General features: G+C 55.1%; 1 protein-coding gene and 1 pseudogene across 1 annotated transcript; both read right to left on the reverse strand.

Moving 5' to 3' along the window:
* Positions 1–19,030: 19,030 nt before the first annotated feature.
* Positions 19,031–21,193, reverse strand: LOC149356680 (uncharacterized). Its single transcript, XM_089576406.1, has one exon. It carries the CDS (start codon positions 21,191–21,193, stop codon positions 19,031–19,033), a length of 2,163 nt encoding a protein of 720 aa, XP_089432532.1.
* A 157-nt stretch (positions 21,194–21,350) lies between these two features.
* LOC149356681 (uncharacterized) lies at positions 21,351–22,781 on the reverse strand (annotated as a pseudogene).
* Positions 22,782–23,805: the final 1,024 nt, after the last annotated feature.

Raw genomic sequence — 23,805 nt, forward strand, 5'->3', positions numbered from 1 at the left:
AAACTTAGTGCCTTGCTTTTTCCCCTGTTCAATACGCCCCCGATATCTCGCTGTACTCGAGAAACAGCCGCGAAAAAGCGGCGTAGCTATCCTCGTCCTTGAGGAAAAGCGACACGTCGTCGGCATAGGCCGAAACCTTGATTTGGCCCCGGCCAGGCAGAGGGAAGCCGCCTATGGATGGGCTGCCGTTAATGCGCCGGATGAGTGGATCCAGGCATAACGCGAAGAACGTTGGGGAGAGAGGGCATCCTTGCCTTATGCCCCTGGTGACTGAGAAGAGAGCGCTCTGGTGGCCGTTTATGGAGAGACGAGCATTCAGGTCTGCGTAAAGTAAGCGCAGCCTGCTGAGAATTTGCGGAGGGAATCCGAAGGCTTCAAGGACTCCGAACAGATACGAGTGTTCCACCCGATCGAATGCTTTCGCCTGGTCAAGCGAAACAAAGCACCCGCTGAAGCCCGTCCTGCTGGCAAATGTGAACAGGTCTCTAGTGAGTGCCAATGCATCAAACACAGAGCAGTCAGGCACGCTGCTGGTTTGAGCCCGGTGGATTAGGTGGGGTAGGATCGTCCGCATTCTTGTGTTCAGTGAAGATGTGACTATTTTGTAGTCTCCGTTTAAGAGGCTTATGGGCCGCCATGCTTGCGGGTCGGAGGGGTCACCGCCCGCTTTCGGAATGAGTATGATGCGACATTCGCGGAAAGAGTTTGGACGTAACCCATCCGCGAGGAAGCCGTTGACCATCTTCAGGAGCGCTCCTTGGATCTCGTAAAAAAAATTGAATAGAAACTTGTTGGAATGCCGTCTGGACCGGGGGCAGAGGCTGCATTCATACTCTGCAGGATGGCGTGCAGCTCTTGGCTTGTGGCTGGTGCGCAAAGGTTTTCCTGCAGCTCTTCAGCTACTCGTGGCAAGTTTCCAAAAAACCTTTGTAGAAGCCCGTCATACCTATCTTGCAGATTTAACCAACTGTCCGTAGAGAACAGGTTCGAGAAGTGACTTGCAAAGATCGTGCAGATATCGGACGCGGTTTTGCTTTCGGTGCCGTCTGGGAGTGTCACGAAAGGCACAGTAGCGGGAGCGAATTCCTCTGCCGTGCCTCCGCGTACGTGTCGTAGCACAGCCGGGTCTGATATAGGCCGCCCGTGCTGGTGTGCGCGACTAGCTGCCCTTGATGACTGGCAGAGCAACACGTGGTAACGTGCTTTAAGTAGGCTCATGTAATCGCTCATGGCAAAGGTTAAGGGTGCTCCCCTCTGCACTATACGGATGCGCTTGAGGGTGTCATTCAGTGCATGAGTTACCCGGCGTCTGCGGTCTTGACCGGCCGCCACCAGAGTTGCCTGCCAACGAGCCTTCAGTGTGTCCCATGAATCAGTCGCAACGAAGCTCTTCCACGATGCGGCCAACGCCGTACGCAGCGACGCCACGCTTACCGGGTCTGCCAGTAAGGTCGTGTCCATGCGCCACGTAAGAGTACGTGGGGTGTCCTCACCAAAGTCGAGCCTGACTGAAAAGGGGTGGTGATCGGAAATCACCGGCGTGCCTGCAGGGAACGCGAGAACTTCGCAGCTAACTACAAAAGAAGCGAGCTCTGGTGGAAAATAGAATTTGTCTATCCGACTCGCTGACTGTGCTCTCTCCCACGTCGCTCCAAAGGCATCCCCGTGAAGCTGCACCCACGCGTCAGACAAGCAGAACTGAGTCACGAGATCGCGGAGCGCGGGGGCACCGGTATAACGGCGACCATGACCCGGTCCGCGGACGTCACGGTCGATGTTAAGTACACAATTGAAGTCACCGACGACGAAAGTGGGGTAAGGATCAAGGAGGAAGGAGTCGAGGCGCTCAAAAAAATCTGAACTACTAGTCTGCCGTGCTGGCGCGTATACAACCAACGCACGTACCCGCCGATGGTTTAGTTTGAAGTCGACCGCAAGAGTGCGGCCGTCCAGCCCGAAAGTGCAATGAGCACCCGCGCGCAGGCAGGGGTTTACAAAAACGACACCAACACCGCACATATGAAAATCAGTCAACGAAATGTAAGCAAAAACAGAAAACCGGGTGGTGAAATTCAGCACATCAAGTGAAGTACGGAAGCTGCATTCCTGTAAAAACAGGATGTCGACGCCCCTAGCCCTGGCAAAGTGCATCACCTCTCTCTGTCTGTCTACGGATTGTAATCCCCGAACATTCAGATAGAGGAGATGCACAACCGCCATGACTGCCAAGAGCACCGACGGCATAGCATACAACCTAAAGAGCGCTGCCATGGGCGGCGCTTGACGCGCGCGGCACTTTTTTGCTAGAACGTTCGTTAACAGTCCCTTGGGATTCCGATGATTGGGGGTGGGCACGTTTGTAGTCGGGTCTTGAGAAGTCCATATTTTCGGGGTCGTCGGCGCTTGTAGCCTCGCTCACCGGTTGCTGCGTGGTCTTGGCGACGCTCGCAGCTGAAGCCGACGCCAGGGTCGCCGTTGGTAGGGTGTGGCTGGCTGGTGACGGGAAGCGCGCGTCGTCCGCACCTCGCGGAGTCGTCGGCCCTGACACCTGCCCGCACGTCAAGTCGCCTGTCAGGCGGAGCGGCGTGACTTTGTCCGGTACGTCCACCAGGTCGCCCGACGCCACGCTCGACTCATCGCTGCTGCTCACGGTGTCGTAGTTGTCTGTGCTGGGAAGCGGCGCCATGGGCTCGCGAAAACTGCAGCGAACGGCTCCACTTCGTTTGAAGGTGATCCCTCATGGTGCTGCTCTTTCTCAGGCACCTCCGTCGCGGGGGCGGATTCGGGCTCGCTCGGGTGGCTGGTCTTTGGGCCTGCGTCGGCAACAGGCGTCCGGACGGTTGGTGGGCTCCGCGTTTCTGCGGCCACGTTGTCCTTACTCGGTTCCTTTCTCGAGGCGGCGGCCGCCGCATAGGACCGTGGCCGCAGGCAGTCCGCTGTGGCGTGGCTTCCACCGCAGCGCCTGCAAGCCGCTCCGCATCCGGCCGTGTCGTGGCCGAAAACCTCGCGGCGAGCGCACCGCGGCGTTCGACACGCCGCGCCGATGTGGCCGTCCTGCCCACCGCGGGAACACACCTTCCGGACGCCTCGGTAGTCAAAAATGACGCGGTGGCCCTGGACAGTCAAGAAGTTCGGCACCACCTGCTTCATCTCGATCCGGACCACGCGCGTCCCGTTGCCGACGTGACGACGGCCCTTGAGGCCGGGGTGGGTGATGTCGAGCACCTTGCCGTAAGAGGTCAGTGCTGCCGCCAGCGCCGCATCTCCCACGTACAGCGGCACACGAAAAGCCGTCACGCGGACCACGGCGAGGAACTTCTACCTGATAGCAACGGATTTCAAATTTACCGAAAAGATAGAATAAGCAAAAGGGGCGGCGGAGTATTAATTGCAATTAATAATAACATTTTGTCTTTCCTTGTGGATATTCCATGTGAACTGGAAATCATATGGGTAGCAGTAGCATCCCGCCTCGGTAACACTGTCTTAGGCATCTGCTACAGGCCCCCGGACTCCCCTGCCACGTTTGTCGCTGACCTACATGACAATATCACGGCTATTCGAACCAGATTTCCTAAATCTGACATTTTCTTGTTCGGGGATTTTAATTACCCAGACATTGATTGCATGAACCTATGTTCACATTCATCTCCCTCTAATGAGTTCATGCAGCTAACACTCGAGTTTTCTTTTGTTCAACTACTCGATGCTCCAACACGCGATGCTAATATTTTAGACCTTATATTATCATCTGCTCCAGAGAGGGTTAGTGATATATCTTATAATGACGGGTTCAGTGATCATCAGCTTCTTCAGTTATCGATTAATGCCCCTTATTACTCACGCCGCACCCAACCAAAACAGATTCTAAATTACAGGAAGGCTGACTTTGACGCTATTAATCGTTGTCTCGAGTATTTCTCCGAAATTTTTGTGTGTGATTTTTCATCCCGGTCTGTTAACGAAAACTGGACTTTGTTCAAAGAAAAAATAGCGAAACTGGTGCGCAAACACATTCCGAGAATAACATTACGGGTCAACACATCTAAAGCTTGGTATAACAATTCCTTACGAGCATTGAAAAACAAGAAAAAACGTCTTTTCAGAGCCGCGAAACGATTGCGCACTGATTCTGCGCATGCTGAGCACAGACTGTGTGAAGCATCATATTGCCATGCCATCCGGAAGGCCAAACATAAATTTTATCACAGGACCTTCAATCGCTCATAAAAATAACCCCGCAAAATTTTGGAAAACAATTTCCCCGTCACGCACATCGGACACCATTTCATTGCTTGATGAAAACAAATGTCCAATACCCCAAGAGAACTGTCCAGTCATGTTTAAAGACTACTTCACATCAGTATTCACTACCGAAGACTATTCCAACCTACCTCAACCCCAAGAACTCAATTACCCATTCATGACTACAATAGATATAACAGCAGAAGGCGTAGCATCTCTAATTAACAGTCTTAAGGTATCAACTTCCTCAGGGGTAGACGGAATAAATACAAAAATTCTCAAACACACCATACATCCCTCTAGTATCATTCTGTGTCATATTTTCAGGCAATCTTTAGCAACCGGCGAAATTCCTTATGACTGGAAGATTGGCAAAATAATCCCTGTTTACAAATCTGGCGGCAAAAACACAGTTAGTAACTACCGCCCCATATCACTAACGAGTATTCCATGTAAGTTACTTGAACACATCGTTGCATCTAACATCGCGCGCCATCTCGAGAACAATGATTTCTTTTTCGCACGCCAGCACGGATTCAGAAAAGGGTTTTCCTGTGATACACAACTAATTGAACTTACCAGTGATTTATTCAAGAACATGGATGAAAACTACCAGACTGACTGCATATTCATTGACGTTTCCAGAGCGTTTGACTGTGTTGCCCATTGTCGCCTTATAGCTAAAATATCGTCGCTTAATTTAGACTCGCTGACTGTCTCCTGGATCCGGAACTTCATATCTTTTCGAAAGCAGTTCACGGTAACAAACAACTTTTCATCACCCCTTAGTGACCTCACTTCTGCCGTCCCTCAGGGAAGTGTTCTCGGTCCCTTATTATTTTCAATTTTCATAAATGACCTGCCATCGCATCTTACATCATCAGTCCGACTGTTCGCCGATGACTGCATAATTTATCGCCAAATCCGCTCAGCCACTGACCATGCAATTCTTCAGCAGGACCTTGAATGTGTAACTAGCTGGTGCACATCATGGCAAATGACACTTAATACTGACAATTGTAAAATCATGACAGTTAGCCGGAAGCATTCAAACTCGCTATTCACTTATTCCCTTAACAGTGTCACACTATCCCGCACGTCTTCCTGTGTGGAGTAGCAGGCCAGGGCCATGTTACCACCAGCCGACCTCTCCACCTTTCCCTCAGTAAAATTCCTTTCTCTCTTTCCTATAAATACCTTGGCGTTTATCTGACTTCTAATCTTTTTTGGGCGGAACATATTCAATGCATAACTGCCAAAGCATCGCGCACGCTTGGCTACCTCAAAAGAAATCTTCATAGCGCACCTGTTTCTACCCGCAAGCTAGCATACTTAACATTTGTCCGTCCCCAACTAGAATATGCATCAGCCATCTGGTCACCACATCAGGCTTATTTAATTCATTCCCTCGAAACAATTCAGAACCGTGCAGCGCGTTTTATTTCTCACGACTACAACCGTCATTCCAGCGTAACAAGCATCAAGTTATCTTTATCGCTAACAAGTTTACAGACACGTAGGGATATCGCACTTCTTTGCTTACTACAGAAACTAATATACAGTCGTCACGCGTCCACACTGCCACTTACACGCCCAATGCGCACTTCACGTCGCCTACATAATAATCTTAGCTTCCAACGTCTATTCGGACGAACACTCGCGTTTAATTCTTCTGCTTTGCCACGTGCTATCAAGTGTTGGAATGGCCTTCCGGATTGCATTGCTACCATACGTAACCCATTAATCTTCAAAAACGAATTGACCGCCTTCATGCATCCATGATATTGTACATAAATTGTGTTCGTATGTGTTGTCAAAACCATGCAGTGCCGCTATTTGTTTGCTGTTTTTTCCTCTCTGTCTATATATTACGGTTTTTTTTTTCATGTACGGTGTAATAATTGTTTGCAGTCCAATGTATTTAATATTGTTTACTTTTGTTCTTTCCACTTTGTACCATCTTTTGTCTGCTAAATATTGTAACCCCTCCCTCACACAATGTTCCAAGTGTGGAACCTGTGAGGTATTTGTATAAATAAATAAATAAATAAATAAGCAAGCCTGCGGTGCTTAACAAAGCAGAGGCCGCATCTGGACATTCTATTTTCCTACCGCTTACTTGTTCTGCGCACTTTCCGTTTTTTTCGAGTGGGTTACACTCCTTTTTTGTTGCGTTAGCAACACTACGCCAGGTTTTCGCCTCGTCGCGTAGCCGGTGGCCGGTAGGCACGAATGGCCTTGAACAACCGTTCCCTAGCAACCGTTTCAGCCAAGCTCTGCCAGTTGGCGTCGCCGTCGTCGGCGCCGCTGCCGCGCGCGTAGTCGCTTGCTCCCGCTAGATGCGTGCTCTCCGCCGAGGAAGACGGTGAGGAGGTGGCGCTTCGCGGGGGTATATAGCGAACCTGCGCTGAAGTTTGCCGTGCCGATTGCAGCGGCGTAACACACAGCATAGCGATAGGAGCAAGCAGTTTTTGGTGCACTCGTAGTGCTATTCCACGCCCTCTTTCTGAGCTTATTGCGTGAGCTTCTGCGCTCTGTCGAAGCCACACGTGGTGCGTGTCAGTTATCGAAGTTATGTCTACAGAAGCGAGGCAAATAGTGCTATCAACCAAACGCGGGCTCCTCATCGTTCAGAATGTGCCCTGGCGTTTGTAGCGGCCCAAGCGACTGACGGCAGCAGTTTTTAGTCGAATAGGGGAATAACTGCAGTGCTACCTGTGCAGCGCAGGCTCCCCATATAGCGAACCTGCGCTGAAGTTTGTCGTGTCGACTGCAGCGCCGTAACACACAGCATAGCGTGAGGAGGAAGCAGTTTTTGGTGCACTCGTAGCACGGTGCAAGAATACTGAGGTGTTGACACTGCGCCCGCTCGAGCGTCCAGATTATGTTCGGCCGGGGCCGCGCGGGCCTTGCAGTCGGCTACAAGCCGACAGATGCCGCCGATGTCAGCGGGCTGACATTGCTGTGGAGGCGAAGGAGACGCTCTAGGATTCAGATTTAGCGCGACTAAATCAGGTGTAATGATTTTTAACGATGCAGCTGATCAGGTGCTTACAATACAAGGCCACGAAATACCCAAAGTGGCCGAATACAAATACCCCGCGATATGGCTAACCGAAGGGCAGATATACACGGAAAAGCATGAACAGGCTCTTAGGGCAAAAGGACGAAGAGACGCCGGCATAATGAAACATAGGGCATTATGGGGGTACAACAAATATGAAGTACTAAGAGGTATTTGGAAAGGAATAATGGTGCCGGGACTTACTTTCGGCAATGCGGTTCTGTGCTTAAGGCCAGATGTTCAGTCGAGATTAGACGTAAATCAGAGAGCTGTTGGAAGATTAGCACTAGGTGCCCACGGCGAAACCACAAACGAGGCAGTACAAGGGGATATGGGCAGGTCATCGTTCGAAGCACGGGAGGCTAACAGTAAAATACTGTATGAAGAACGCCTGAGGAAATTGGACGATAACAGGTGGGCAGCTAAGGTATTTAAATATTTATACAGGAAGAGCGTAGACTCACAGTGGCGGAAAAGAACTAGGAAACTAACTAGTAAGTATGCCGGACCTGATCGAGGGCGGAGAAAGAAAGAGCATAAAACGACAGGCTTAAAACTCGGAAGTTAAAAATTGGATTAATTCAATGGAAAAGAAGCACAGTGCAGAACTATATCCATACTGGCAAAGGCAGATCAGGAAGGAATCGTTTTATGATAACTCAAGAGGCAGTGTCCTACTCATTGAAGCTAGGTCAGGGTGTCCTAGAACCAGGGTGCCATAGCGCCTGGGCAGTGCCGCATCGCTTACCTGCTGCACCACTCCACCAGGAGTGGTATGAGGACTCCCAGGGATATATAAAAGTTAAGTAGACAGCAACCACTTGTGCATATATGGTTGGTTTATTAGTTTATTACGGTTAAACGTCCCAAAGCAACTGAGGCTATGAGGGACGCCGTAGTGAAGGACTCCGGAAATTTCGACAACCTGGGGTTCTTTAACGTGCACTGACATCGCACAGTACACGGGCCTCTAGAATTTCGCCTCAATCGAAATACGACCGCCGCGGCTGGGATCGAACCCGCGTCTTCCGGGTCAGCAGCCGAGCGCCGTAACCACTGAGCCACCGCGGGGGGGTTGTGCATATATGGGTATTATCGCGTCACACCCTTAGGCGGAGCTTATGTGTACCCCTTCTACCCCGCCGCGGTGGCTCAGTGGTTACGGCGCTCGGCTGGAGACCCGAAAGACGCGGGTTCGATCCCGGCGGCGGCGGTGGAATTTTGATGGAGGCGAAATTCTAGAGGCCCGTGTACTGTGCGATGTCAGTGCACGTTAAATAAGCTCAAGTGGTTGAAATTTCCGGAGCCCTTCACTACGGCATCCCTCATACACTGAGTCGCTGTGGGGCGTTAAACCCCAATAAACCGAACCAAACCAGTGTCCCCTACAATTTTTCAGAGCGCAGCTCTTTGGCGCCTGTTTCTGCGTTTCCCGGCGTCGCCGTTGTAGCCAGCAGTGGACACCGTAATGGAGCGGGAGCTTGCAAAGCAGAGGGTTAAATTGGTCAATTGGTTTTTGACGGAAGGAAATGGCGCAGTTATCTGTCTCACAAATCTCGGTGGATACCTGAACCAGAGGGAAGGCGCAAAACTGCCCTCTTGGAACAGTGGACACCTCAATCATGCTGTAAGCTTCGTGGCGGTGCGCTGCATGCGTTGGCATTGACAACGTTGTACCAGAAACGCGGCGCTGAAGCCATAGGCCGTCGCCGTTCGTTGTGTTCATTCGCGTTGGCCTTTTACACTCCTATAATTTTAAGGAAATAAAGTGCGCACATCTGGCTCCCTGGGTCAGTGGACGCCTGAATCGCGCTTATAGGTACGGGGGTTGATGAGTGATAGATGTGGGCTGCAGGCTTTAGCGATGACAACGGTGGGCAACTCTCGCGATCAACCATTTAATGATACCTGCCAGGGTGGCAGGGTGGGGGAGGACATTAATGTAGTTTTAAAGACAAACAGGAATTTCTTACCACTTCTGCGGGAGAACATCGGTTCCTCTCGCTTGTAACGCCTCCCACGGCTGGGACAACATTGTGAAACACTTGCACAGACCTCGTCTTTGAGAACCAGGCATTTGTGCAGCAAGTCGAGCATATATCCATCTATTTCTCCGTCCACAAAGCTTCCTTCATGACAATCAAGAACTGTTAGTGGAGTGTTTCCTGAACAAAGAATATGTGTGAAAAATAAAAAGTTATCTGTAATTGTACATACATGCCTTGATCGAATTCTTTGCCTCAGTCTATCGAGAAGCTGGAACAGCTGATGAACTGCGCTCAAATTTCGCATTAGGAAGTAACGTAATCGTCGGCGTTTTTAGCATGAAATGCTCTTAGCTCCCGTTGTCGGCAGTGTGGTGACGTCACGCCGAGACCGAGACCCAACATCCGGGCACTGAATACACTCATCTGGGCACTGAAACGAGAGCATCCGGCCACCGTACGAGATCTAACGAGACTCTCTAAGAGATAGGGCCGCGCTTCAACGTCGTCCCCAAGGATGGCGCTGCGGTCCCACACTCACGCATATAAAAGACCGGCCGCTGGGCCTTCAGCTTATGAACTTTTCCCCTTTGGCAGGCAGATGTATACACGCTCACGGATTATTCGAACGCGCTGCATATACATTCTTGTCAGGCTTGCGTCTCGTCCTGCCCGCGTACGCTTCTGCATCGTCTGCATTTCAATGACGCCACCGTCACAGCTGCTTAATCCGGGTAATGGAGCCTGATCAAAGGAGAGTTAGGAAGCGTCTGGCGGAAAGCGATCGCTTTGCGATGATACACCACAGCAGAAGACTGCTCGCCCCTACCGACAACGCCATGATTATGCTTCCGCTCCCGAAAGCGACAAGGCCGCCACGGTTCGCGGCTGCCTACCTAAGCCCGCACTGTAGCAGGCAATCGCTTCGACGCAACAAGAAGAGTGTGGTGTGGTGTGCTGTGTTGAACACTAGACCCATTTCAAGATTTTTATTAGTACCATCTGCAACCAACGTGTTATGCCCGTAAACATTTCATGCTTACTCTACTCTCGGTTACGGGAGAGGCAGAGATTTTTTTGTATTCGTATTTTGTATGTCATTTTTTATTTCCGCATTGGACACGGCAGATAATTTTGTGTTATTAGGATTTGGAGCTAATCCCGAAGAGGAAAAAATATGTGCCGCGTGTGGGAATAACTGCATACATTTAAATGTTCTGGCGTATATTTCACGGACACGTACATTGTAAAGAGCATTGAGTGTGGCGCGGGCACGGACTGAGAGAGGGTGGAGTGATTTATTACGAAGTTCTATTTTGATTCTGGTGTATGAGATGTCCCCCATATTGTAGTGCGCAATATTATCGATAATTTCTAGTTTGCACCGCGGCTCCATGACATTTTTTTCACGTATTGGCCAAGTAAATTCAGATTGGTTCTTTCCCTTTCTTCGGAGGGGCACAGGCCTCTCCAAGCGTGGTTATTCGGCGGTGATGAAGGTGGAGACGATCGATGAATGCAGAAGATGCAGACAAACAAATATATTTACAGACATTTACACGGTTGAAGACTGCAAGGTGCACAAATGAAGTCACACAGAAAAATTGAATAATTGTAACTTAAATCAAGCGATCTCACACGAAAGCACTGTACAAGACCTTACTGATCGGCCGAAGGGTTTCGGTTAAAGCCTACGTATACCTTGACGTGCGTGCTAAGCACGGAGCCTCTAGCTAGACTAGGCAAGATTGGTTTGTAATGCTTATTCTGCCATTTTTATAGGTTTCACAAACAATGAAGTTAGGGCGGTCATGTTTGAAGGCCCGCCCAAGTGTTCGCTAACCAATGAGCCGGCCTCACAGAAGAGGCTAGTGGAATAGGCGGAAAAGGTCGCCAGAAGTCCTGGACTGATGGCCGCAAACCGGGATTAAGAACCAAGCCAACCAAACCTCCCCTACTTCTTTCCTTTACTTGGTTCTTCAATAAACTTTTTACCTACCTACCTACCTACCAATGAAGCGCTAATAGAAGGTAGCCACAGCCCTTGAAGGTTGGGCACAACCTTGAACCCAGGGCAAAACGAAAAAAGAAACACATCGAAAACATTCCGAACTCCCTCTCCTCGCGGGTGTTCTTGCCCTTATCGCGCGACGCTCTTTTCCTTTCCACTTTCGCCGCCGCACCTGCGTGTCGCTTAGTGGTAGCAGTAGTAAGAGGATGAAAGAAATGGAAAGGAAATTAGCACGGGCCTGTGGCTGGCGAGATGTCACCACCACCACTGCCGGCGTGCTGTTAGAGAGGAGAATAGGTGTAAGGAGATAGCGCCACCCAGCGTCGTTTGTGAGGAGAAGACGAAAAAGCACGAGGAGCGCGTGCGGAGGGGTACGCCGCGACAGGTGGAAGAGGATTACGGGGCAGAGAAGAGAAGAGCGCGGTGGGCGACGGACGTGGACGAGTTCTGCTGGCTCCCCGAGTTCCGGGCTTGGGCCTCAGCCGCAGACGTCCGGGCCACCAGACCCGCACATCCGTCGTCAAAAGCCTCAACCACCAGGCCCAGGCGCCACTCTTCTCCGTCCATCCGTCAGCTGCTCCACACAGGCCGCCTCTGGCGCCTACGTGGCCTTTCCGGGATACCAGACCTGGGAACCGTGCTGGGAGCCCACAGACGCTGACGCTGCGGTAGCGCTGAAGGCCAACGGGGAAATGCCGGCAACAGTGCATCGACACTGGAACGCCCAGAGACTGCCCGACACCCAGCCAGTCCTCCCCGCTCGACGCTCGTATGAGAGACAAGTAGTGTGCCTTTCCTTTTTGACTTTCTTTTTCCTGTATTTTTGGCGAGGATTTTGTTCTGTTCTCCTGTGTGTTTTTTCCGTGTGTTGTTGCGTTGCTCTCTTGCCTCTTTCCTCTTTTCACGCCCATACTGAAATTGGTTTCCTTTCCTATAAAAGCCGCCTCGTTTATTGCTTATACCTTTAGTGTTTGTGTTAAAGACAACCTGCAATCTCACACATCCTCAAAATTTGGTGTCCACGACAGGACGAGGTCGGTTTTTATTTCTTTGCCTGTTGTGTTAATTTAGGCACAGTATGAGCGCTTCAGAGTTGGTTGCTTTAGGCGAGCGCATGGGCTTGTGCGGCGCGGAGTTGCGAGCGTGGGTGAAGGACGAGCTAAGTAAGGCACCGGAAGAGAGAAACGCTGAGCGTGAAGCTCAGAAGCAAAGACTGGAGTTAGAGGCACGGAATTTAGAGACAGAGCCTGAAGCTACTAAGCGGAAATCGGAGTTAGAGGCACGGAGTTTAGAGACAGAGCGTGAAGCTACGAAGCAGAAATTGGAGTTAGAGGCACGGAATTTAGAGACGGAGAAGCAGAGATTGGAGTTAGAGGCGCGGAACTTGCAGCTAAAAATAACGCTCATGGAGGGTGGCGAAAATCCTCCAAGTGACCGTGGAGAGCGTAGCGTCGCACCGGCCAGCTCCATTAACCCGCACGCACTCATACCACAGTATAATGAAGCGCGGGATGACCTCGATGCCTACTTAAAGAGGTTTGAGCATGTGGCCACGGGGCAGGGTTGGCCAAAAGAAAAGTGGGCAACAACGTTGAGCTTGTGCCTTGGCGGCGAAGCACTTAGGGTCTTCGGTCGGCTCCCGCCTGAGGATTCAGTGGACTATGACAAAGCGGAGCTTGCCTTGCTTCAGAGGTTTAGGTTATGGGGGTTATTCTTGTGATAACGCTCAAAGGGCTAGAAGCAGTTGTCGCTCTCTAGCACCAGCGTGCCAGCCCTAGCAGTCAGAGCTGTGACCCCCAACACGCGGTGCGGTAAGTCGCAACCACGGCGGGTTCGGGCCAGAGGGGACAAACACGAGTATGCTACTCGGAGGAGCGTTTATTGCTCCCGAGCAATACAATGCAGCAGCAACAATACAACCGCCGTAACGAGGGAGAGTGTTCCGCTCGCGTACGGGGGTGAAAAGCACAAAGGAAAGAACGCACGCAAAATGTGGGGGAAGAAGGTTCCTCTCACCTCGCGTGGCTCCTCGCTCACGGCCCGCGGCGGTCAAGTCACACACGGTGGCCGGGCGATAAGGGCAGCGGTCTCCGTGGCAGATCTCTGATCCGTGCGTGTGCACGGCTCCCGCCAGAAGACCAGCGAGCCTCGGGAGAAACGCGTCTCCTCCCGGGCTGCGGAGAGGAGGTCTCTCCGTTGTAATAGGGGAAAGAGGGAAAGTCTCTGCGGCGGCGTCGCGGCGGGGAGCGAAAGGAAGCGGGGGTGGCGAGAGTGCCCTCCCTCGCAAAACCTCCCGAACGGCGCGCGCATAGCATCGCGTGATAATTACGCACGGCCGTTACAATGGGGCAGGGGATTCGTGAGTATCCCCACATCCCCCCTCCTTAAAACTGCCCTACGGCCGTAAAGAGACCGCGTTCACCGAAGGGTGTACCGAGTGGGGCCGGCGAAACACCGTTTAACTTTAAAAACCAATAAAGATAAGATTCAGCTCACAGCCAGCAGTGCCGTCGTCGAAGGCCGTGGACGCCAGGGCAGGAAGGCAGTGTAGACGACCGCCATGGACGACCGTGGAGCCCAGGGTTGAAGGGGGTCGATGACCGCAGGTCCCGTGAGTCGGCCAGGGCAGCTTTGCCGGGATGCGCGGGCGGCAGGCAGGCTCAGGGCAATTACGCACCGTGTCGTCCCGTTGCACACCGTATACGGCAGGCCTCCACTCAGCTGATTGAACCGCTCGCTTTCGGCTCGCCATTTTTTCCTCTCGATGGGGGTGGCAAACGCGCGCCGACCCATTCTCCCTCTGCTGTGGAGGACTTGCGAGACGGGCCCAGCGGGGCACCAGGCTTCTCTCGTGGGCGAAGCCGCTGCCGCGGGGTCAGGGGGACTCCAAGGCGGCTTCTCTGCTGCAGTTTTTGGCGCGGCAGACACAAGCCCCGGTTTCCCCGAATGCTGGCTCGTTCGTCCTGCGGCCGACCGGAAGCTGTTTTTCGGCACGGTTGCTCGGTGGTGACAGCGGGCTCTTGGTTTTGGAACGCGGCCGCCCTCCAAACGGCCTGGCTCTCGGTGTTCGAAGCAGCAACGGTCGTTGCGGCGTCCGCTGGCTCTCCTCCGGGCACGCTGTGAAGGCTGGCCTGCGACTGCACGGCTATCTTTTCTTTCTATTTACATTACCAATTTACACATTTTTTTTTCTTTGAGCTAGTCTAACCCCGCTCGGTCTTTTCCGACGAGAAAGCGTGTGCTTGCTCCGGAAGCCGTGGTGCGAAATATGGAAGGGGTGTTCCGTCCATATTAAGCAGGAGAAATTACTCCCTGCGCGTTGGTCAGAGTTGGTTCTGCCGTGGGCGCAAGTTGTAACGAGGCGCCGGGCTCTGTTGTCGAGCCTTGCGTCTCGGTGCGGCTGCCTGCTGGCGGGGGAGGGTCCTGGGGTAAGGTCCCATGACGTCACAAGCCGCAATTTGCCAAGGAACCTGTCTATTGATCGGCTGCATGAGCCCAGGTGGGCGTCCACCACGTGGCTTGACCCTTTGGCACACGTCGCACGAGCGGGCGTAGCGTATGGCATCCCGCTTCATGCCAGGCCAGGTAGCGAGGCGGCACAACTTGAGGTAAGTCTTAGGGCCACTCGCATGCCCAGCGATGCACGTGTCATGAAAGTAGCGTAAAAGTGCTCCTCTCAACGCGCGTGGAATCACCACCTTGAAGGACTCGTGTGTATCCTTCTCGGAGGCGATATATCTCAGCAGGATGCCATCGGAGTCGAGCAGATAGGAATCCATCGCGCTCACAGCATTACCAGCTGTGTTCGAGCGCCCCGCACGGAAAACAATACCAGTTGCCTCCATGTGCGCCGCGGCCGCGCCGCCCGGCTCCCTGAGCCCGTCGAACACCTTTCGACAAAATGGATCCTCCCGCTGTGCCTCCAACAGCTCCCTTCTACTGACGCTCACCACAGAACTGATGCCTTCCAAGTGGTTCACGCTTTCGCCCTGGGAAAGCGGGAGTGCCTTCCCTCGGGGCGTTGTGTGAGCTGCGCGGCAGTCGCGCTGCTCTGGCTGTCGGGCGCGGCGGAGTGGGCAGTATTGTTACTTCCCAACCCGTCAACGGGCGCGCGCGAAAGTTCGTCCGCCACCACGTTGTTCTTGCCCCTCCTGTAGCGCGCGGTAAAGTCGTAACGCTGGTGGAGTAGCGCCCATCGCGCTAGGCGTCCGGACGGCTCGCCTAGGCGTCTCAGCCAAGTGAGTGCCGTGACTAGAATGTTGCTGCTGAGAAGCCGTATTGGACAACCACAGCAGGGACTGGATGTCAATCCCGCTCGCCGCCATGGCTAGTCTGTATGTCGGCAGTCGGTCACACAGACACTCGGTTTGTCACACCTGTGGCCCCACGTTGGGCGCCAAGAATATGGGGGTTATTCTTGTGATAACGCTCAAAGGGCTAGAAGCAGTTGTCGCTCTCTAGCACCAGCGTGCCAGCCCTAGCAGTCAGAGCTGTGACCCCCAACCCGCGGTGCGGTAAGTCGCAACCACGGCGGGTTCGGGCCAGAGGGGACAAACACGAGTATGCTACTCGGAGGAGCGTTTATTGCTCCCGAGCAATACAATGCAGCAGCAACAATACAACCGCCGTAACGAGGGAGAGTGTTCCGCTCGCGTACGGGGGTGAAAAGCACAAAGGAAAGAACGCACGCAAAATGTGGGGGAAGAAGGTTCCGCTCACCTCGCGTGGCTCCTCGCTCACGGCCCGCGGCGGTCAAGTCACACACGGTGGCCGGGCGATAAGGGCAGCGGTCTCCGTGGCAGATCTCTGATCCGTGCGTGTGCACGGCTCCCGCCAGAAGACCAGCGAGCCTCGGGAGAAACGCGTCTCCTCCCGGGCTGCGGAGAGGAGGTCTCTCCGTTGTAATAGGGGAAAGAGGGAAAGTCTCCGCGGCGGCGTCGCGGCGGGGAGCGAAAGGAAGCGGGGGTGGCGAGAGTGCCCTCCCTCGCAAAACCTCCCGAACGGCGCGCGCATAGCATCATGTGATAATTACGCACGGCCGTTACAATGGGGCAGGGGATTCATGTTTATCCCCACAAGGTTTACCGCGGAAGGGTACCGAGAAAAGTTTCGCCAGAGCAAGCCCCAGGATGGCGAAACAGCCTCGCAATATGCTGCCACGTTGTTTAGTTTCTTTGACCGTTGCGTCGAGATGCGGGAAGAAGGCCGCACTTTTGAGATAGTTCGCGAGATGGTCGTGAGCGAGCAATTCCTGAACAACTGTCATTCCCGTTTAGCCCTTTTCTTACGTGAGCGGGAGGGCAAGACAGTTTGCAAGCTGGCGGAGGCTGCTGATCATTTTCTCGAAGCACAGCGGCAAAATAACTTGTTGTTCTTTAAAGAGCAGGGGGAGCATACGTTAAAAAGGCCAAGGACGAGGTTTCAGGTTCACATTCCCGCCTTCGGTGTTTTCTTTGCGAGAAGACTGGGCACAAGGCGTCAGATTGTCGGACGAAGCCGACGCAATTGTATTGCACCTGGTGCCGCGAGGAAGGACATGATGCCAGTCATGCAGAGCTAAGAGACCAGGAGACCGTGAGGAGTCCGCCTGTTGCATGACACCTCGATATTCACATCCCGATAACCCTGCAGAGGTAACGCGCGCAGAGGGCCAGTTGGGAGAGATGGTCTGTTCTTCCAACCCGGTGGAAACTGCTATGCCCGTGGGGCACGGTGAGGTGTTCGGCCAGCCTGGTTCGGTATTACGGGATACGGGCAGCACCAGCATTGTTGTGCGTGAGTACCTTGTACCGGCAGCGGCACTTACAGGGAGAAAGGCTGCATTATTCTTGGCCAATGGGACCCGTGCAGAAGTTCCGGAAGCGGAGGTGGTGATTTCTTCTCCATACATCTCGGGTAAGGCCATCGCGCGCTGCTTGTCGACACCCTTGTACGACATTAAAATAGGCAATGTCCCCGGCGCAAAAGCTCCATTCTCGGTCGACCCGCCAGTTCTAACTGATCAGGCAGTTTCCCTTGCCATGACGAGTTCGGTCGATGTTCCTTCCCTTACGGTGATAGCGAAAGTTTCAGAGAGTAGCAAAAGCTCCTCTCTTAACACACTCCACTTGTCACTGCCGGAGTTTCGCCTCAAACAGGGAGAAGACCCGACCTTAGAGGTGTGTCGCAAAAAGATGGGGCAAACATTTCGTGGCAAGGGACAGACAGCCCATACTTTTCATACAGATGACGGGGTTCTTTTCCGAACATACCAAGTATGTCCCGGCCCAGTCGTTGAGCAAGCGGTGATACCGAATTGCTTACGCACGCAAGTCCTCATGTCGGCGCATGAGAGCGCATTATCCGGTCATCCAGGGATACGCAAAACGATAGCTAAGGTGCTCAGTGAGTTTTATTGGCCCGGTGTACAGGCTGACATTAAGAGTTATGTCAGATCGTGTGATACGTGTCAACGAGCTGTGTCGAAGGCAAGGGAGAACAGAGTAAATAACGTCGTAGGACGGGAACATTTAAAATCATGGTGGAGACCGAGGTCGGTTTGGAGAAACCGGTTTCACAAAGGAAAACGGAAGTACTAGCTGAAGGAGTTCTCGCGACGGTGAAGTGGTTTGATGTGAAGAATGGAATACCGAAGAATGTATCCCACACCTGTTCTTGTTGGCATTGTCTGTGTTTGTTCATGTTTGTTTTTGAGTGTCGGCTACCTACTTTTTGTGCCTTCCGTGTTTCTTCGCCCCTTTTTGGACGCTTTACATTTCCTTTTCATATACTCTCTGTGCTGTGTGTGCGAATGTGTGTACGCTTCGAACATTGACGACCGTCGTATTGTGTGTGGTGTGTAGTGTGCGCGCTGTGGTGTGGTGTTCTGTGGTGCGACGGTCGAACGCGTCTGGGGTCGCTCTCCTGAAGTTGAGTTCTTTCCCTTGGAAAAAACATCCGAAGAGGGGGCCCTCTGTAAGGAGATAGCGCCACCTAGCGTCGTTTGTGAGGAGAAGACGAAAAAGCACGAGGAGCGCGTGCGGAGGGGTACGCCGGGACAGGTGGAAGAGGATTACGGGGCAGAGAAGAGAAGAGCGCGGTGGGCGACGGACGTGGACGAGTTCTGCTGGCTCCCCGAGTTCCGGGCTTGGGCCTCAGCCGCAGACGTCCGGGCCACCAGACCTGCACATCCGTCGTCAAAAGCCTCAACCACCAGGCCCAGGCGCCACTCTTCTCCGTCCATCCATCAGCTGCTCCACACAGGCCGCCTCTGGCGCCTACGTGGCCTTTCCGGGATACCAGACCTGGGAACCGTGCTGGGAGCCCACAAACGCTGACGCTGCGGTAGCGCTGAAGGCCAACGGGGATACGCCGGCAACAGTGCATCGACACTGGAACGCCCAGAGACTGCCCGACACCCAGCCAGTCCTCCCCGCTCGATGCTCGTATGAGAGATAAGTAGTGTGCCTTTCCTTTTTGACTTTCTTTTTCCAGTATTTTTGGCGAGGATTTTGTTCTGTTCTCCTGTGTGTTCTTTCCGTGTGTTGTTGCGTTGCTCTCTTGTCTCTTTCCTCTTTTCACTCCCATACTGAAATTGGTTTCCTTTCCTATAAAAGCCGCCTCGTTTATTGCTTATACCTTTAGTGTTTGTGTTAAATACAACCTGCAATCTCACACATCCTCACAATTCCTCACAATAGGTAAAGGGGTAGAGGAAGGATATAAAGGGAGAGAAAGTGGAGCGTCTCACGAGGCGCCGTCGCTGTTATCAGCCGCCGAGGAATAGCAGTAGCTATCCAGGCCCGTGTCCTCCAGGAAGGCCAGGAGGGACTGGAGGGCCTTGGGGGCGTTCGGTCCAGATGGGAACAGTAGGGCACTTGCTGTGTCTGCCGGCAGTCCCAGGGCCCTGTAGCCAGCGACAAGCTTTGCCTGATGTGTGGCAAAGGCAGGGCATCCACACAGGATGTGTTCGACCGTCTCGTCCTGGTGGCCACAGCGGGCGCAGTCTGCACAGGGGGCCAGTCCCTTGCGGTAAAGCCTTGCCCCAGTCCAAGAGCAGCCCACTCGAAGCCGGAGGAGGAGGGACCTCTGTCGCTTTGGGATACCCTTGTCCGGCAGGAGCTGGGGAGGTGCCCCTTGGGCAACCCTGGGGTCGGGGTGCTCCAGGACAAGTTGCCGCTCTGTGATGGACCGGGCAGTATCCAGGGGGACTACAGATGTGCAGGTGGGAGTGGATCCTCCATGAGCTGCTTTGGCCAGGGCATCGGCATCTTCATTGCCCTGGACGCCAACGTGGCTGGGGACCCAGGCCAGGAATATGGAGCAGCCACGGGAGCAGATTCCATTCAACCTGGCTGCCAGCTTGCTGACGATCGGCAGTCGGCAACGTGGCTCTTGCAGTAGCTGGAGGGCCACCCTGGAGTCACTCAGGATGGCTGCAGACTGTACAGCAGGTTGCTCGTCCAGGATGTCGGCAGCCAGGTGTAGGGCTGCCAGCTCAGCTGTGATGGAGCTCGCCACGAATGGTAGCCTCGCCTGCCTTCTCTCGCCCAGAGCAGGAGCGATGCAGGCCGCCGCTGCGGATGGGCAGGCCCCCTTCAAGACGGAGCCATCCGTGTACAGCTGGGTGCAGCCCGCCAAGTCCACTTCCAGTGTCGTCGCTGCCTCCTGTCGGAGGCCGGCTGCCGGAGTCAATCGCTTTGGTCTGGGTCCTCGCGCTGGCAGGAGCACCCGGAACTGGTGGCCAAGATCTGGGCGTGGAGGGGTAGGAAGGCACTCCGGTTGCCCCCGCACTAGCTGCTCAAATGCCAAGGCAGTCCTCCCCAGGCGGGAGTGCGGGTGACTGAGGAGGCGCTTCAAGAGGGGTCGTCCGTCAGGGGCAAGATGGAGCCGCCCCACATGGCGGAATGCTGCCCTCTGGGGCTGGAGCTCCATGGGCCACAACCCCGCCTCTGCTAGTGTTGCTGGAACCTGGGAGCCCCGTGGGAGGCCCAGGCACAGGCGGATGGCAGCCCTCTGGCAGCGCTCGATGGTCAGCTGCTGCCTGATGGTCAGTTGTATCAGGGGCAGGGCGTATAGGAACTGCGCCCCTGCCATGGGATGAACGAACTGGAGGCCCATGCGTAGTGTGATGCCTCTCCCTCCAGCCAGGAGCTTCCGGACGGCGCCCCGGACCCTGGTTGCCTGCTTGGAGAAGGCCTTGACCGCAGGCTGCCAGGTGAGGTGGCGGTCTATCAGGAGGCCCAGGTAACGGCAGGTGTGCCGCCATGGTAGCTCCCGTCCTGCTATGCTCAGGCTCGACTTCCCCGGGCGTGCTCCTGGTCGGGTGTTGAGCAGCATTGCCTCGGTCTTGGTGGCGGAGAGCTGCAGGCCCACCCGTTCATGGTAGGAGCTAACCCTGGTGAAGGCACGCTGGACGTTTCTGATGACCTGCACCCTTTGGCGCCGTGGTCCGCAGCACCAGTGGGCAATGTCGTCCGCACAGATTGCTACGCGGACAGGCAGGCGCACGCCCTCCGGGAGGCAGCGTGGGAGCTCGGCCATCACCATGTTGAAGAGCATGGGGCTCAGCACGCTGCTCTGGGGAACTCCTCTCGTGAGTGGTTGGGGGGCGCTGGTGGCTCCTCCTGCCCGGACACAGCTGGTGCGGTCTTCCAGGAATCCTTGCAGATACCCCCGGAGGTTGCCGGTGATGCCATGGCAGTCAACAGCCTCGAGGATGGCCTCATGTGTCACATTGTCGAACGCCCCCTGCACGTCCAGGAGGGCGAGGTAGACGACATGGCGAGAGTGACGAGCCTCCTCGGGGCTGGATACGATGTCCGAAATGGCGTCAGCCGTGCAGCAGTGCCTCCTGAATCCAGGCTGCTGCTCGGGCAGGTAGCACAGGGCCCCAGCTATCCAGTCCATCCTTGTCAGCGCCACGGACTCCAGGAGCTTCCCCGGGGCTGATGTCAGGGAGACAGGCCTGTACGACTTGAGCTCTGCAGGTGGCTTGCCAGGCTTGAGGACCGGTACCACCAGTGCCGTGCGCCAGGCCACAGGTAGGCAGCCCGTCGTCCATACTTCATTGAAGGTCTGGAGGAGACTGGCCTTCATGGAGTCGTCCAGGTTCCGGAGCATTTGGTAGGTGATACCATCTGGTCCGGGGGCACTGCGGCGCTTGGAGTGCTGCAGGGCAGTGGTGAGCTCCGCCTTGGTGAGGGGGGTGGAACAGATGGCCGCAATGTCATCTGCGTGTTGACCACCTGCTGCCTGGTTAATGGTCCGCCTGGGGTAGAGCCCTGATGGAGGGGGCTCCCGAGGAAGGAGGGCCTCTGCTAGCTTGTCGGACAGCTGCTGGTAGGTAACCCCTTTGCCACTGCGATGGCCACTGGATGGAGGGCTCCAGAAGAGACCGGAACAGGCGCCAGGCTCTGGCACTGCCCCGGGCAGCCACCAGGGAGGCACAGATCCCCATCCAGGACTCCCTGCGGCGCCGGTTGTGGGTACGAAGGCAGGTTGCATCAAGCCGGTTGTGTTCTGCCCAATGCTCTGGCCTGTCCGTGCGAAGCGCCCTTGGCTCTGCCCGCCACCGTTGGGCCCTCATCTGGAGGAGATGGAGGTCCGGGACAGGCTGGTTGGGTGGGACTTTGCAGCTGATCGTTGCTGCCTCAGCACAGCGAGCCGCGAGCCACGTGGGCCAAGATGTTGCCTGCCCTGAGAAGTTTCGAAGGAGGTCCCTAAACTTGTCCCAGTGGACGACCTTGCACTGCTTTCCGTCCAGCCTCTTCCCTGGCTATGGCACCAGAGTGATGGGGAAGTGGTCCGAACCCCAAGTGTCCGGCGAGGGGTGCCATCCATAAACACAACGCGGCGACCCAATTGAGAGGTCTATGCATGTGCGGATGCCCCCTCGACGGACAAACGTAGGGACCCCTGTGTTCAAAACATGGAGCCCGGTGCCACGAACAGCTGCAACCAGATCACGGCCACGGCGGTCCGCCCTGCGGGATCCCCACCGCGGGTGAGCCGCGTTGAAGTTCCCGCAGAGCAGACAGTCGCCGCCAATGAGACCGACCAGCTGCGGCAAGGAATTGGCATCCAAAGGGGTCAGGGGGCGCACATATACGCTTGCCACAGCTGTGTCAACTCGACCTAGCCTAACCCCCACGCAGATGAGCTCCATGGGGGCCACAACCGCATCACTCACCATAATCTCGGCCTGGGCCAGGGTCCGGCGGACGAAGATGGCTGCCCGGGATGGACCAGGGGGGTCGCTGTCCTCCAGGCATGGGTCTGCTGTACAGGTAGGCAGAAGGCAGGAGGTCCTGCTGTTATAACCAACGTATCCTGGTAGGTGGAGCTTATCCCTCGGCTGGTAGACCTCCTTTAGAGCCAGGACATCGTATTCCTCCAGCCGAAGGCGGTCGTGAAGCTCCGAGAGACGGGGGCGGAGCGCTCGGCAGTTCCACTGGAGGACCCGTGGCCTGGGAGTCATGTGTGGTGGACTAGCCATGAAGGTTTGGCTGTTGCTGCGATCCCTGAGCCAGGCTGGGTGGATGCAGAGGGACTGCTGGGAGCAGCCGCGTGAGTTTTTGCAGCGTGATGGCCAGGGTCCTGGTCAGCTCCTCCAGGTGTCCGCTCAGGCTGGCAGGTGTAATGCCCTGGGGAGGAGGGGAGGGGCCTTCAGCAGGTGCTCTTGGTGCTGAGATGGAGGAGGAGGGCGCCCTAGATGGCTTGGAAGCCGGAGCACCTGATGCGGGGATGGGGGAGGGCGCCCCGGCTGGCTTGGAGGAGAGGACCTGGGCATAGGTCCGCTGGCCTGGCTCTGCCCGGATTTGTGCCCGGATGGCCCTTCTCGAGACTGGTTCGAGGGAGGCCGCGACTGCCATTGCAATCTGTCTTTACTCTTGCCAGTGGGGACAGGAGGGGTTGTTGGAAGCATGCTGGCCACCGCGGTTGGTGCAGCGGGGCTGCGCAGCGCTGCACTGGGCTGTGGTGTGTGGGTCGCCGCACCTCCTGCATCGGGGTGTCTCCCGGCAGCTGGCAGCCACGTGGTGCAGTCGTCCGCAGCGCCCACACTGGATAGGCCGTAGACGGACTGGGCGGACCGGGAGCCTCAACTTGTAGAGGGCCACATGGGGGGGGGGGTGGAACAGGAGCATCGAATCGGACGTGGAGCGTCCTACCCTGTCCCAGGTGAACTGCCAGTATGGGGGTTGGGGCCTCAAGGGCAGCAGGGAGCTCCTCGTCCGGGATGTCTGCCGGTACACCATGTACAAATCCAAAGGATGCGGACTTGTCTGCTGCCTTGCGGGGCCGGACTTCAATGCCCGCCAGGGTGGTCAAGCTGAGGAGGGCAGCCTGCCACTCTGGGGATCCCGCATCCACGGCAACGATGTTCCGCCGTTCGTTTACACGGACAGAGACCACCCCAGAGTGCGAATATGCCTCTGCCGCAATGGCGAAGCGGCACTGCGTGGAAAACGTGCCCTTGGACGCCCGGGGTCGGAACAGAACTGTGCCATGTTAAGAGTGGA

The sequence above is a fragment of the Amblyomma mixtum genome, chromosome 3 (genome assembly GCF_055824585.1).
Source record: "Amblyomma mixtum isolate Tamu chromosome 3, ASM5582458v1, whole genome shotgun sequence".
Lineage (NCBI taxonomy): Eukaryota > Metazoa > Arthropoda > Arachnida > Ixodida > Ixodidae > Amblyomma > Amblyomma mixtum.